Source organism: Mesoplodon bidens (genome assembly GCF_964165515.1).
Source record: "Mesoplodon bidens genome assembly, chromosome: 3".
NCBI lineage: Eukaryota > Metazoa > Chordata > Mammalia > Artiodactyla > Ziphiidae > Mesoplodon > Mesoplodon bidens.
Window position 1 is genome coordinate 177681013 of NC_138178.1, and position 13766 is coordinate 177694778.

At 66.6% G+C, this 13766-nt stretch overlaps 1 protein-coding gene across 1 annotated transcript in view; it reads left to right on the forward strand.

The window, feature by feature from the left end:
* Positions 1-13766, forward strand: part of KIF26A (kinesin family member 26A) — a 40602-nt gene that overhangs the window by 9811 nt on the left and 17025 nt on the right. Inside the window, exons 3-4 of the mRNA XM_081228937.1 lie at positions 3339-3773; positions 10324-10514. Of these exons, the coding sequence (XP_081085063.1) occupies positions 3339-3773; positions 10324-10514 (626 nt within the window). The remainder of the gene's footprint in view (positions 1-3338; positions 3774-10323; positions 10515-13766) is intronic.

A 13766-nucleotide genomic window follows, 5' to 3' on the forward strand; every position in this document is an offset into this window, starting at 1 on the left:
CTGGGGTCCAGGGTGCCCGTCCTGGGGGTGGCCCATGCCAGCTCCCAGGAGAAACCCCCTCCCTGGAGCCCTGAGCGCTGGGCCAGGGGGCGGGGGGCGGGGATCCTGGCTCTAGGCCTGTCCTGCCCAAAGCTTGCGGTCCCCAGGCCGGTCTCCCCAGTGTGGGCTGTGGTTCTGAGTGACCAGCGTGCAGTGACTGTCCCAGGCTGCTCAGTGGCCCAGCTGCCGCCCGAGCAGCCGCTTTGGCCCCTGCACTGGCCCTGCCGCTGCTGCCTGGCCTGAGGGGCTCAGGGTCCACTGGGCTCTCCGTGTGGTCACCCCAGGCCGGTCCCTCCTCCTGTTGGCCTTCGCCATCTCACGTGTGTGACAAGAGACGGAGGTTGGAGAGACGGGCCTGCCCCATGCCGGGAGCCCCTCGAGGCCCGGGGGATCGGCCAGGCCTTCGGCAGTGATGATGTGAGGGTCCCCCAAGGGGTGGGCTCGGCTGCCAGCGCTGCAAGGGGGTGCCTGGCCCCTCAAGGGGGCTTTAGCCATGGGGTGGGCCCGGGTGTGTTGGGCCTGGCCCTCCTGGGAACTTGTGAAGCAGGACTTGTGGGGGCGCCACAAGCGCGGAAACCCCTGCAGTTGGCTCACCGAGCAGGTGACCGGGCAGCCCTGGGCTTGTCTCCCTGTGCGGGGGGTGATTGAGCTTGGGGGGTTCTCTCCCCCCAGAGCAGACCCCTGTGGTTCCCATGTGGGGCTCTGATGCTCAGAGCCTGAGGCCTGGGGCTGCTGGGGCCTCCCTGGCGCCCCACCTGAATTCCTCGGGACTGGCTGGGGGCGGGGCTCGGGCTGTGGGCTGCCGTGGCCGCGCGGTGGGGGTCTGGTGCGGGCCCAGGGCCGTTAGCAGCCCCCCATGCCCTGCGCTTCCCACTTGCCTCCTGCCTCCTCCTGTGCAGGCCGTGGAGGGGATGCCAGGGTTCCCCAGAAGCGGAGGCCCTAGAACAATGGGCAGCTGGGCCTGGGCTGGGCGGGGTCTGGGCCGCCTTTCAAGTCGGTTAATGGCTCTAGCGGGCCGCCCTCCCTTGCCCTCTCACCAGCCCACCATTAGCTGCCTCCCGCTGAGTGGAAAAACCAGAGTCATCAGGGCCGGGCCTGGAAAACTGGCAGGGTTGGGGGTGGGGGATGGAGTGACAGCCGGCCCGTGTGAGCCAGGCGTGGCTGGGCCGCTGTCTGGATTCCATCTGTGGCCCACGGGCAACACGAGTGGGGTCCCCGCGGCGTTTCCGGGCCTCCCCGGGGCCCCACGGGGGAGCAGCAGGCAGGGGTGGTGTCACTGATTGGGACCAGATATTCTGGGCGCTTCCGAGGCTCTGGGGCCCGCCAGCCTCAGCTGGAGAAAAGCCAGGCCTTCCGGAGCGGCCCGTAAATCAGGTAGCTGGCAAGGCCTGGACTGGCTGGGGTCATGCTGTCGTTCGACCAGGCCTGCCCGGGGGCGCGTGAGGGGGCAGCTCGATGGCCGAGCGTGCCGGGAGCGTGGGGTGGCGCAGACACACCCTGTTGGACGTGCTTTGCTTTACTGCGCTTCACAGGTGCGGTGTTTTCTGCGAGCCGAGGCCTTGTGGCAACGCTGTGTCCAGCGAGTCTGTCAGCGCTGTTTTTCTGACAGCGTCATTTTTAAATCCGTGCTGTTTTTTAACGTTAAATTGTTTTTTTTAGACACAATGCTGTTGCGCGCCGAACAGATTACAGTGCGGTGTAAACATAGCTCGTATAATTGGGAAACCAAAAAACTCATGTGACTCGCTTTATTTCAATACTCCCTTTATTGCGGTGATCTGGACCGAAACTGAAATATCTCCGAGGTCTGCATGTCCTGGGGACACAGAAGCAGAGCGATGGCCGGCTGATGCTGGACCAGCAGAGTGTACTTTCGTGGCAAGGCCACTGTGTCTCAGCTGTCACCCCCTGGAGCCCTCCCAGGCGTCTGTGGACACTGGTCAGGCTGGCCACAGGTCAGGCTCGGGGAACCCTGCTGGGATGAATGAGGCACCCCCTTCTGCATGGTGCTTACGGCTTCTGCATCTGAGGGTTTGGGGAGATCATGGTCCCTTTTTGGCCAAGAGGGTGGCTGGACCGGAGCCAGGCCTTGCCTAGAACCTTTTGGGAGAAGTGTGGCCAGGGAGGGGGGAAGGCCCCGGCTCTGCAGATTTGCAGCGGGTCCAGGCTGTGGTGACGGGGAGGGATGGGGCCGGCCGGGTCCACCAGCTGGCCGAATTGGAGACCCAGGCCCGCATTTGGGGTTTGCTCTGTCAGGTGGCGCTGGGAAAGTCCTGGGTGGCCACAGCCACAGCCGGGCTGGGCTCCTGCCGTGCTGAGGGGATGTCCCAGCCAGGCACCTGTGGTTGGGGCTTGCCCCTCGGGGAAGGGGCAGGGATGCTGAGGGGCTGGTCTCAGCACAGACCCGGAGCCCCGTGGGGCTGCCCCGGGCAGGGGCTGCGGCAGAGCCTGGCTGGGGGTCGAGGTGCAGCGGCTGGGCCCCGGGAATGGGGCTCTTAATGGCTTCCCTCCAGTGAGCTTCCTTCGGAGGATTGGCTCCCTCCTCCTCTTCTTTCTTCCAGAGATGTCACCTCCTCCAGGAAGCCCTCTAGGGAGGGCTTCCTCTGGGCTCCCCTGGCTCCTGTTCTTAGCCCTCTCTGGTTACCAGGCTTGCAGTTAGACCCGTGTGTCCCCCTCAGTGCAGGGCAGGGGGTGGGCTGCAGGGACCAAGTCCATGCCCGGGATGGAGCGTGGAGGCCATCGAGCCTTGCCTCCTGTCTCTGCTGGCCGCGCTCGGCCTCTGTCTTCCCGTGGACTTGGAATTGCCAGCTCGGCCCTGTGGAGCAGGGCCGGAGATGCCGCAAAGGCAGGGGGAGGGTCTCCAGCCCTCCAGCCCCACCTCCACTGGCTCTGGAATAGACGTTGCTTCCAGCCGGGCCTGCTGCTGGCCGCCCCCAGCCCGCCGGGGATGCCTTGTTCTGCCGGCCCCCTGGCTGCTCCTCGGCCAGGCGGCCTTGGCCTTGGCTGCTGGCTGCACGTCGGGGAGCGTGCGAATGCCTCGTTAGCCGTGAGCGAGCGTGGTGATGACGGCAGGAGGAGCTGGGCAGTTGTCAAGGGCACCGCGAGCCTCACTCTCAAGCCGCGATGGTTATTTCCTGCTGGGTGTGTGCCGACGGCACCGTTCGGGGCTTTTTAGTCAGCTGAGGATGGTGCAGCGGCCGCCATGCATGCTGGCCTGGCGCCGTGGACGTGAGGACCAGGCGGTGAGTCCTGGCACCCAGGCACTGATCCCTTTGTCCCTTTGTCCCCTGTTCCCCCAGGACCCGTGCCTCTCCGCTCTGCTTCTTGATGAGGTGCCTGCGTGTCGCCCGGAGGCTGAGCGCCGCTGTGACGTCTGTACCACGCACCTGACCCAGCTCACACGGGAGGCTCTGCGGCTGCTGCAGGCGCCCGCCAGCCGCGAGGACCCGGACGCCCCCCATGGAGGCCCCGGACTCATGCCTCCCAGCCCCGGTGCCACCGCCAGCCCGAGGGATGGACCGGCGCCGGTGGGCCCGGTGGGGCGGCAGCTGGGCCGAGCGGGGCCAGACCGGAGGAAGGGGCTGGGCTGGCCGTCCGGGCCCAGCGTCCAGGTGTCAGTGGCACCCGCCGGCCTGGGCGGGGCACTGAGCACGGTCACCATCCAGGCCCAGCAGTGCCTAGAGGGCATGTGGAGCGTCTCGAGGGTCAACAGCTTCCTGCCACCGACGTGCCTGGTGAGTGCCCGGGGCGCAGTGGGCTGTGGGCCCCCTGGGATACCAGGCAGGACGCTTACAGCCGGTCAGGGCTGGGCGCTCTCTGGGGCTGAGTGCCCAGCTCAGTGGGTGCCCTGTAGCACGGCCCCCCCTAGAGCAGGGGGGCTGTGCCTTTTGGAGGAGGCCCCAGACATTCCCAAGGCCCTCGTCAAGTCAGCCTACAAGGTCACTGGGGGGCAGGGTCCTCTTGTGTACCCTGGAGCATCGCTTCCACCTGGCACAGCCCTGTGGTTGGGGACGGTTTGGCCACTCTCAGAGCATGCGTGGTGCCGTGGGCTGACGGAAGGGCCCTGTGGGCTGCTGGGACAAGATCAGACCGTCATCCAACATCTCCTCCTGGTGACTCCCCGTCCAGGCTCTCCTGCCTGGAGCGCAGCAGCCCTGGGTGACACAGCCCTGCCCCGTGGACAGGTGACAGAACCTGGAGGGTAGCGGGGGGCCTGCAGGTGGTGGGGACCCCGTTCCCACTTAACACGGGGCCTGGTTTCTCAGGAGCCGCCTCTTTTTGGGTGACTGCGGGATACCCCCCTCCCTGCTCCGGGGCTCCCCTCCTCAGGCCCACCAGATTGTCACCCACAGCAGTGGCATAGCTTCTGTGGAACCAGCTCTGGGCACCAGGGGTGCTGGGGGTGCCCCGGACCTGGGCTGGGTGTGCTCAGGGAGGGCCCCGCGGCCTGAGATGACCCCAGCTCCGGAGGGCGGAGCTGGGGGCCCGGCCCCACCTTGGTCACAGGGCTTCGCTGGTGGGAGTTTCTCCCAAGTGTCCTCTGTGTCCCCACAGTCTTCCTTCTAAGAGAAGGCGTACCAGGGTAGGGGGGTTGGGAGAGGGTGGGTTTTTGGATCGGGGGTTTCCTGGGACGCTGGAGGGAGTTGCTTTGAGTTTGGTGGTACATGGGACTAGGTGTGCTAGGCACTGGCAGGGCCTTTCCCCAGGAGGCCCAAGCCCTGCACGACATGGTGGGGTTGGGTGCCTTCTCCTGGGGGCCCAGCCGTGCCCGGAATAGGGGCTCACCAGGCGACAAAGTAGAAGGGACCCTGTAAGCAGAGGGACTGGTCTGTGTGCGTGGAGGTGGGGAGGCCTCACTGGTAGACAGAGCTGGGGGTGGGGTCGCGACCGGCAGGGAGCAGGTGGCCGTGTGGCACAAGTGTTTGTGGCTGTACCGTCCGCCCTGCGTGGAGCCCCAGGGGCAGGGAGACGGGTAGGTGGCTGTGAAAGCCTTTCTAGTCGCCACAGCGCCAGCCGCACCAACTCGCCCAGCAAGTGTCTCTGAAATAGAACACGAGGCAGACGTCTCCTGGGGTCTCCGTGCCCTGTGGAGCTGTGGGACATGGAGGCACGAGGAGGGCCCCCAGCTCTTGGGGCAAAGTCCGTACAGCCCCCGGGCGGGACTGACCCCCACCCTGCCCCCGCCTCTGGGCTTGCTGGCCCCTCTGAAGGCACTGAGACGTGCTGGCTGGACGTTGCCGCCCCAGGGTGGCCCTTGGCGACGCCCTGCCCTTGCTGGGAGCTGGCCCGCTGTGACTCGCTGCTGGAGCTGGTCTGCCCGAGGCTGCCCTGTCCTTGGGGCCTCCCTGGCCCTCAGTAGCCTGGGGTGCACAGGGGGCTCCCAGGAAGAACTTCTGGTCTGAACTAGCCTCTAGTTGGTGTGACAACGCACCCTGGGTGTGGCCTCACTGCTTCCGACTCCTGCATTTGTTAAGTCCTGAGTGAGGCCAAGAAGAGGGAGGCCAGCCTCTGCCGTGCCAGTCCCATGGTGCCTCCTGGCCCGAGAGCTGGGCTGCCCGGGAGGAATGTGCCGAGGGGCTCTAGAGAGCTGGGCGGCTTCCTGGAGGAGGTGGCATTGAGCTGGGCCTGGAGGGAAGTGTCAGAGATGGTGGGCCCAGCGAGAAGTGTATGGGGGCAGAGGAGGCTGCTGGGAATAGCCAGGGGGCTCCTTACCTGGGAGGGAGCCGAGCGCAGTCTTGCAGGTGGAGAGCGGGCTTGGCCGCGGCTCTGAGGGCTCCAGGAGGTGGAGGAGTGGGGTGAGCGGAGGTGGGGGAGGGCGGGATGGCGCAGCGCCTTGGTGGCGTCACTGGCCTCTAGCTGGGCAGCCCCACCGGCGGCCTGCCCACCGTAAAACGTGAGCGTTTAAGGCTCCCTGTTGGTTTTATGTGTGCATTGATTGCGTTCAGGGCGGGTGGGAGTGGATTTATAATTAGACAACAGTCCTGGCGATCAATAGAGAGATTATTAGAACCATAAATAGAACTTTTGGACTCAGATGAGGTAATTTCCCCTGAACCGGGTATTGATCATTAGAGGTGGCCCTGGAATGTTGAAATACTGCACATTAGGCTCTAGAATTAAATACTTCTGGGGAGACGTGCCGTGAATCTCCACCACTGCCCATCAGCGGCCCTGGGTGCCATGTCCTCTAGGCAGACTTGGATCTGGGTGGGCGAGGTGGGCGGAGAGGGCCTGGTGTGTTCTAGGTGCTGTGGCTGGGAGCCTGCCCCGTGGGCTGCCGGGGGTCATTCTGTGCGCATGGCTATCTAGTGTCCGGACAGAGCAGCCCTCAGCCAGCCACGCTATTGTTGAGACTGTAGCCCACTTCCCCGTCCAGAGCACAGAGCTCAGCCCTTTCCGGGTCATTCACCTCCGGAGTGTCCAGTGATGATTCCCGACAGTGGGAGCCGCCCAGCGGGACAGTCGGGCAGTTGCTTTCCAGACTGTGTCAGGCAGAGGCACTTCTGCCGCCGTGGGGGATGGAGGTGCCCGTGGGCCACCCCAGGTGCTCGGCCCTGGCCTGCTCCACAGGGACACAGCTGTGAACTGTGATGTCTCCCCCATGTCGGCAGGGCCCCGTCAGATGTTCACAGGACATCTGCACTCATTTTACAGCCTGATGCCAAGAGACTGAGGCTTTGGCCTCCTGACCCCACGGTAGGCTAGAGGTAGCACTGCCTGGGGCGGCCGAGGGCGGGACTGAGTAACTGGGTGAAGGGTGCAGCCACCTTGGGTCCAGGCTAGCAGAGCCTGTGCGAACCTTCCCTAGTCTTGTAGACACGGGTCGGGCCCTACCCAGGGCCCCACAGTTCGTGGAGGAGGACCTGGAGCAGAGGGTTCCCAGCCTGCCGCAGGGGCTGGGGCAGCGGAGGCTCGGCCTGGACAGGGAGGATGGAGGGCTTCCTGGTGGAGGTGCTGCACGCTGCTTTGAGTGGGAGGTGAGGTCATTTTTGGTGGAGCCAGGATTTCCCTCTGTCCATGGAGGCTGGGTGGCCCTGGCTTGGGGACCTGGCTCCTGCTGCCACTGTGCCCGCCTGCTTGCCTCCCCCCACCTTCCCGTGAACCCTGGCAGGGGTCCCTGGCGGGTGCTCACCTGTCCTCGGGGACAAGGCCGAAACGGTGTGGGATGGAGGGAGCTTTGTCTCTCTGACCTGGCTAACCCGTTGCTGGTACCCCCTCTGGGCCTCAGTTTACACACCCGTGGAGTGGAAGTTGGACAGATGGCCCCCCACTTCCATGTGAGGTGCTTCTGTGACATGGGGGTGGGACAAGGCACCTGCAGAGGCTAGGACCGTCCCAGCCCGGGGCCCTCTGGGTGACCGGGCAGAGCTTTGAGGGGGCCCAGCACACGCCCAGAGGACGATGCCACCCGTGCCCCCTGCAGCTCCGGCCGCCCCTTGGCCACCCCGTCCTCTGCCTCCCCACCTTTCCTCTGGGCGCGAAATGGCCCCCGGAGAGGTGTTTATCCTGAGGAGCTGGGGAATGCTGTCCTTCACGGGCCACAGTCTTGCAGGTACGGGATGCAGGCCCAGAGGGCTCCTAAGGAATGGGTTAGCTTGGTGTTCCCCAAACCGTGCTCCTTGGCACCCTGGCGCCCCGTGGTGGGCACCCTGTAGAGAGATCTGGAGCCTCCTGCAGGGGCCTCCCGGGACGGTGGGCCCTCCTTAGGCTCTCCTCTCTTCATGCTTTTCTTTCCTTGCTGCTGTGGCGCCTCCATCACGTTTTCTGTTTGGCCGCCCGCCCACCCCCGCCCTCGCCCCCCCACCATCTGCTGTCCCCGTGTTGTGTCGTGTCGTGGTCTTCCCTCCTGCCGCCCTCCCCCTCGACTTCTTTTCGCGCGTCTGGGCTCTGCTTCCGGCAGGAATCGGCAGCGGCCTCCCGGTGGCCGGAGCCGGGTCTCGGCAGCTCGTGGGCCGGCGGAGCCGAGGCGCGTGCGGGACCCCCGACAGGTCAGTGTGGGGCTCGGCCGGCCGTAGGCAGGCTGGGTGGCCTGCACCATTGCTGGTGGGGCCGGGCGTTCTGGCTGAAGGCAGAGATGCCAGCGTGGGAGGTGGGATGCTTGGGCCCTGCGGGAGTGGGTGGAGGGCTGTGTGGGGCCGTGACCTCACAGTCCTGTCCCCTGCCGTCCAGGCGGCCTTGCTAGCCAGCGTAAATGGGCCAGCCTGGGCCGCTGGATGTGGGCCCCGCCTCGGGCCAGTTGGAGCAGCGGGTACCAGGGGTGTTGCGGGGATGAGCCCTTCCCCGGCCCCCGGGAGCCCCCGTCCGTGCGCTGCTCACAGGGGGTTGCTCAGCCAGACCCAGGCCAGACCCTGTGGGTGACGCAGCTTTTAACATCAGTCCTGTCCTCCACCGCTCTGCTCGGCAAAGGAGTTTAGATCTCTCATGGGGAGCACGTATGTTAAGTGACAGAAAGGGGACTGACGTTTGAGGTGAGGGAGCATCGCACGTCACGTGCGTGTAAGGCCGCAGGGGAAGCAGGCAGTGTCCAGGCTGTGGGGGACCTTGGCTGCCCCGCGTCACTCACGTTTGCCTTGAGCTCCACAGCTGCCTGGAGGAGAAGCAGCGTCGGTTCCCGTTGCCCAGGTCTCGGCCTGGCTGACCCCCCCCCCACCTTGTGGAATGTTCCCTGTGAGCGGGTGCCCCTCTGTTCCTGCAGCACCCCCCCCCCCCCGCCCTGGGGCACAGGGCCCACCTCCTGGCCGTGAGCCCCGCGTGTCCCTGCCACACCTTGTGCTCCTGGAGGACAGATTTATTGAACACCTACTATGTGCCAGGCAAGGTGCCGTGGACGTGGAGGAGACCGGGCAGGCGTAGAGGCTCCCTCAGGGCCTTCTGACTCCTGAGCACTAGGTGCTCATGCAAGCTTGGGGGAGGGGAGAATATGGTGCTGGGTAGCTGAGCCTGGCCTTGTCTCTCTGAGTGGGCAGCACTATGTAGACTGGGGGAAGCTGGGGGAGGCCAGGGCAGGCACAGAGAGTGTCCTGGAGAAGGAGGGGGCTGGCCGGGCTGGGTTCTGAGGGATGCATAGGAGCTCCTGCCCTACAGGCAGATGCGAGGCAGGTGGCAGGGTGTGGTGCGGTAGCACAGAGCCTGGCGAGGGCCTGGACTGCTCCAGGTCGGCCCTTCTCTGCCCCTGACCTGTCCTTGTAGCCTTGGGGGCGCTGCTGGTGCTGCAGGGGGGCCAGCTGGGGGTGCTCGGCGCCCATCCAGCTTACGGTTTGGGGCTCGCTTTGAACTTCCTTTGCAGACATGGTTATGCTGAGTCCCTAGGGGGGTTTTGGGAGCTGGTGCTGACCACAGGCTGGGTGGGGTGAGACCCTCTGCTGTGGTGAGGAGGGATGCTGCCGTGAGGTGGCGGGACCTCCTGCCAGAACATTCCTCCTGGGGCGCATGATGGCTTATTCTGCTGAAGTGCCACCCTGGCTTGTGGCCGTGTCACTTGGGAGACCCCGAGGACGCTAGGCCCTCTAGACTGTGGGTGCTCCCTGGGTTCCTCACAGGCAGGGTCACCAGACAGGCCCCTGTCCTTTCATCCAGGTACAGAGGACGCCCTGGACAGGGCTCAGGGCCAAGTGAAGCCAGAAGCTCCAGGGACTGGGCTGTGGTGCCTGGGGAGCCTTGGAGGCTGGGGCCCCTGGGGGAGGGGATGGGGCTGGGGTGGCTGATGTCCATCCCCCTCCAGGGCCAGGTCTGGCCTGGGGGTCCAGGGCCCGACACGTGTGTATAAATGTAACATACAGTGGCCAGATCTCAAGTTGGCCAGCGCCGTCCTGGGAGCGTTTAATTACCTTTGTGCTTCGTTACGAGGCTGTCTCCCTTTCCGGAATTTATTTTAGCTAATTAGCTGGAAATGCCAGAGTAGTGTTTCAGGTGATGGGAAGACAATGTATTATCATACGTGGGGCAGTTAGTGCTCGTGACAAATATTTATTGTGGTTCCTTCTCAGCTGTGCCTCTGGGTGCTCCCAGACAGATGGCCCAGGGGTGAGGGGTGGTCCCTGTCCATCGGTCCTGCCCACTGTGGTCACTGTGTTTCTGGACCTGGAAGGGGGAGGGGCTGGAAAGTCCAGTGCCCGGGCGGGCGTCTGTGCACACCTCTGCTCCAGCCACTCCCCGAGCCAGCTGGTCCCGTGCGTGCAGGGCCCAGGGAGCTTGCTGGGCTCCGGGGTGCACGGGCCTGCTTCCCCGGCTCCCCGGTGAGGGACCGGTGCCTGTCCCTCATGCGGGCTCCCTGCTTCCCTCCAGGCCGAAGCAGCGGTGGCCGCGGTGGCGGTGGCAGACACGGTCCGGGACGGCCCCCCTTCCGTGGGCCCTGATGGCGCGTCGAAGACGTGGAGCCGCGGCGGGGCCTGCGCAACGGCCCTGGTCACCCCAGCCCCGGGCACCCCAGCGGGGGCCTCCACGGGCCCATCAGCCGCAGCCTCCTTCTTCCTCAGGTACGTCCTCCTGGGGCAGGGCCGGGGCCTGCCTTGGGGGCAGCTTGGGCGCGGACGATGTGAGGGGGCCTGGGGACCTCAGCCCCTGGCCTGGCGGCCTGCGGGCCTTCCCGCGGAGACCTGTGGCCTCGCCTTGCCGGCAGTCGAGCAGAAGGGGAGCTCGCAGCCGTCCTTCCGTCCGTCCGGCCTCTCAGGGCGCCACGTCGACGGCAGTGTGAGTGGAGGCCTCTCGCCCTGGGGGTGGGGTACAGCCAAGGCCAGGGTTCGAGCTCTGCCCCTCTGAGCTGTGCGGCCCTGGGCGAGTCACAGAACCTCTCTGTCCTCTCTGTGCCTCAGCTTGCTCAGAGGTGCAGCGAGCGGATGTCTGTGAGGCCCTGCGAGGACGCTGGCCCAGCGGGAGGACGCTCAGCCGTGGACGGTGGACGTCCTCGGGCGGCCCTGAGCCAGGGCCGGCGGGAGGGGGAGGGGGGCCATGGCTGGGAGGCAAATGAGGCAGGTCTCAGGGCAGCTGTCCCTGCAGTTGGGGAGCACGGGCCCGGGGGAGCGTCCCTGGGCGACCGAGGAGGTTGGGGTGAGCTGGGGGGCCGGCCTGGGGGCTGTCCTGGGGGCTGTCCTGGGGGCTGGCCTGGGGGGCCGTCCTGGGGGCCGTCCTGGGGGGCTGTCCTGGGGGCCGTCCTGGGGGCCGTCCTGGGGGGCTGGCCTGGGGGCTGGCCTGGGGGTGGCCTGGAGGCTGGCCTGGGGGCTGTCCTGGGGGCCGTCCTGAGGGCTGTCCTGGGGGCTGGCCTGGAGGCCGTCCTGGGGGCCGGCCTGGGGGCTGTCCTGGGGGCTGTCCTGGGGGGCTGTCCTGGGGGCCGTCCTGGGGGCCGTCCTGGGGGGCGGTCCTGGGGGCCGTCCTGGGGGGCCGTCCTGGGGGCCGTCCTGGGGGGCGTCCTGGGGGGCCGTCCTGGGGACCGTCCTGGGGGGCCGTCCTGGGGGGCGTCCTGGGGGCCGTCCTGGGGGCCGTCCTGGGGGACCGTCCTGGGGGGCGTCCTGGGGGGCCGTCCTGGGGGGCGTCCTGGGGGCCGTCCTGGGGGGCCGTCCTGGGGGCCGTCCTGGGGGCTGGACGGCCCCCCCACGGCCCTGCTGTCATAACCGGCTCCACCGTCATCAGAGCCGAGTGGGTCCCCGTCCCAGGCCCGGGCTCCAGTGCGGGGGGCCGGCCGGGGCCCGGCGTTCGCTCCGTCCGCGCCCACGGGATGCCTTCGTGGCCCCGCAGACACCAGGTCCTGGGCCGTCGGGGCGCCGCGTGAGCCAGGTGCGAGGTGCGGGGGAGCAGGGGGTCCCTTCTCCCACCTGCGCGCCCCCCGGCGATGCCCTTGGTTCCGAACCTCCCCCTGCGGTGTGGGGAATGCAGGATGTGACGTTGGTGACGAGTGGTGGTGGCTGGCCCAGCACGGGTCGCTGTCCCATTAGCAGCCCCTGCGGGCGCTAATCTGGTCCCCGGATCCCAGGAGCCTGCGCCGCATCAGCTTGGCCCAGTGGCGGGCACACGGTGGGGCGCTGGGGGGCGCCGGGCTGGTGAGCACAGCATTGTGGCCCTGTGCGGGCTCACCACCCCAGTTAGGTGCAGAGAGCCCGGCTGGGACTCTGGCTGCGGGGCAGGTGGGGCCTGCCTGGAGGGCCCGGCAGCCCTGTGGAGGGGGCGAGAGGGGCAAAGCGGGCCTCGGGAGGTGTCCTGGCCCGGGTGGTCTCTGCCCCTGGGCTTTGGGCAGCGGCCGTGCTCCATCAGGCTGTGCTTGCTGGGGGATTTCAAGCCTGAGACCCTCTGAGGAGGAAGACCAGCTCCGGGGGTCTGGGGGCCACACTGGCTCATTAGCAACCCAGGGCCTGCAGGAGGGGTGCGCCTTTTGTCTCCAGCCGAGCTAGGCTGCCTCCACTGACCTTGGGAAGTTACCATAGAAACAAGCGCTCAGGCTGGGGGCTGGGGGCTGGTTTACAAGGCTTGGGGCCGGGGGTGGGGGACACTGCCGGCTGCCATTACTTCCAGCCTGTTGGATCCCCCCAGTCACAGTGGCTTCCGGCGGGGCATGGGCCACGTTGTGGGGTGGGTGTTCCTGATGGGAACACCATCTCCAGCTCGTGCCTGATTTGGGCCCGAGACCCTCTGCTCTTTGAGGCTGTGGCACCCTTCACTGCTGGGGTGAGGTAGGGTGCTCTCAGCTGTATGTGCCCTTCTTTGTTTTGTGGGGCTGTGGCTCAGAGGGGGAAGGGGCTTGTCCAGAGTCCCCGAAGACCAGGAGCTGCTGGACCCTGGGGGGCCTCGGGCATGAGCTGAGCGTGTGTTCCGTGCTTCCACCTGCATCTCTCACTGGGCATCTGGGGGGCAAAGCTGACACCCAGCCCATGCCCTGCCCCTCGGAAGTTTCTGGTACTCGGGGGTCAGGGTGGGGTCTGTCAGCCTTTGACGGCAGGATGGAGCCTTTGAAGGAGCCGAGCAGTGTCGCAGGACACAGGCTTTGAGGGTTGAGTAGGAGTCCGGTGTTTGCCAAGTGGAGGCGGCATAGGGTGGGGTCAGGATCTGGGTTCTCCACTGGCCCCGAGCACTCCCTGCCGGCACGCTAGCCACAGGCCTTCCCGACCACCTCCGAGCCCCTCGCCCTGCTCTGGGCAAGCCAAGGTGGGGGTGATTCTGTGGGTAGCTTGGTGCCCAGGGTCTTGTTACAGGACGTAGGGCACAGGGGTGAGGCCCGGCGCCCTGCAGCCCTCTGCTGGTCTGGGTGGGTCGCTCGGGCATTGCAGCCACAGCTGTGACCGAGAGCTCAGCGTGCCAGCCCCCACCAGAGTCCTGAAAAGGCCGGGCCGCCAGTAATTACATTTTCTCCGGAGGCTCTGGTGACCTTGACTCCCCCTTCCCGAGTCCTCCCACTCCCCGCTGTGTGATGTCCCCATCCTTCCTGTCTCTGCAGCCTCTCCTCCCCCGAGATGCGTCCATTAGCGCTCTCTCCTGCCTGCGCTTCTGGGCCTTTCCGGGGCTCACCACCTGGACCCCTGGATCTAGATGCCGTGGGAAGAACTGCTGGGGGTCTTCTGGGAGGTACAGGGCAGGGGGAGTGGTGGGTTCCTTCGGCGACAGGAGCCCCCTGCACTCGTAGGCACCCCCGCTGCCCCATTGCAGCCTCAGCGGAGCCCCCTTCCCCATGTCTGCCCGGGTGCCCAGGCCACGGAATGTCAGCCCGGGTGCCCAGACCACGGAACGTCAGGTGTGGCACCTGG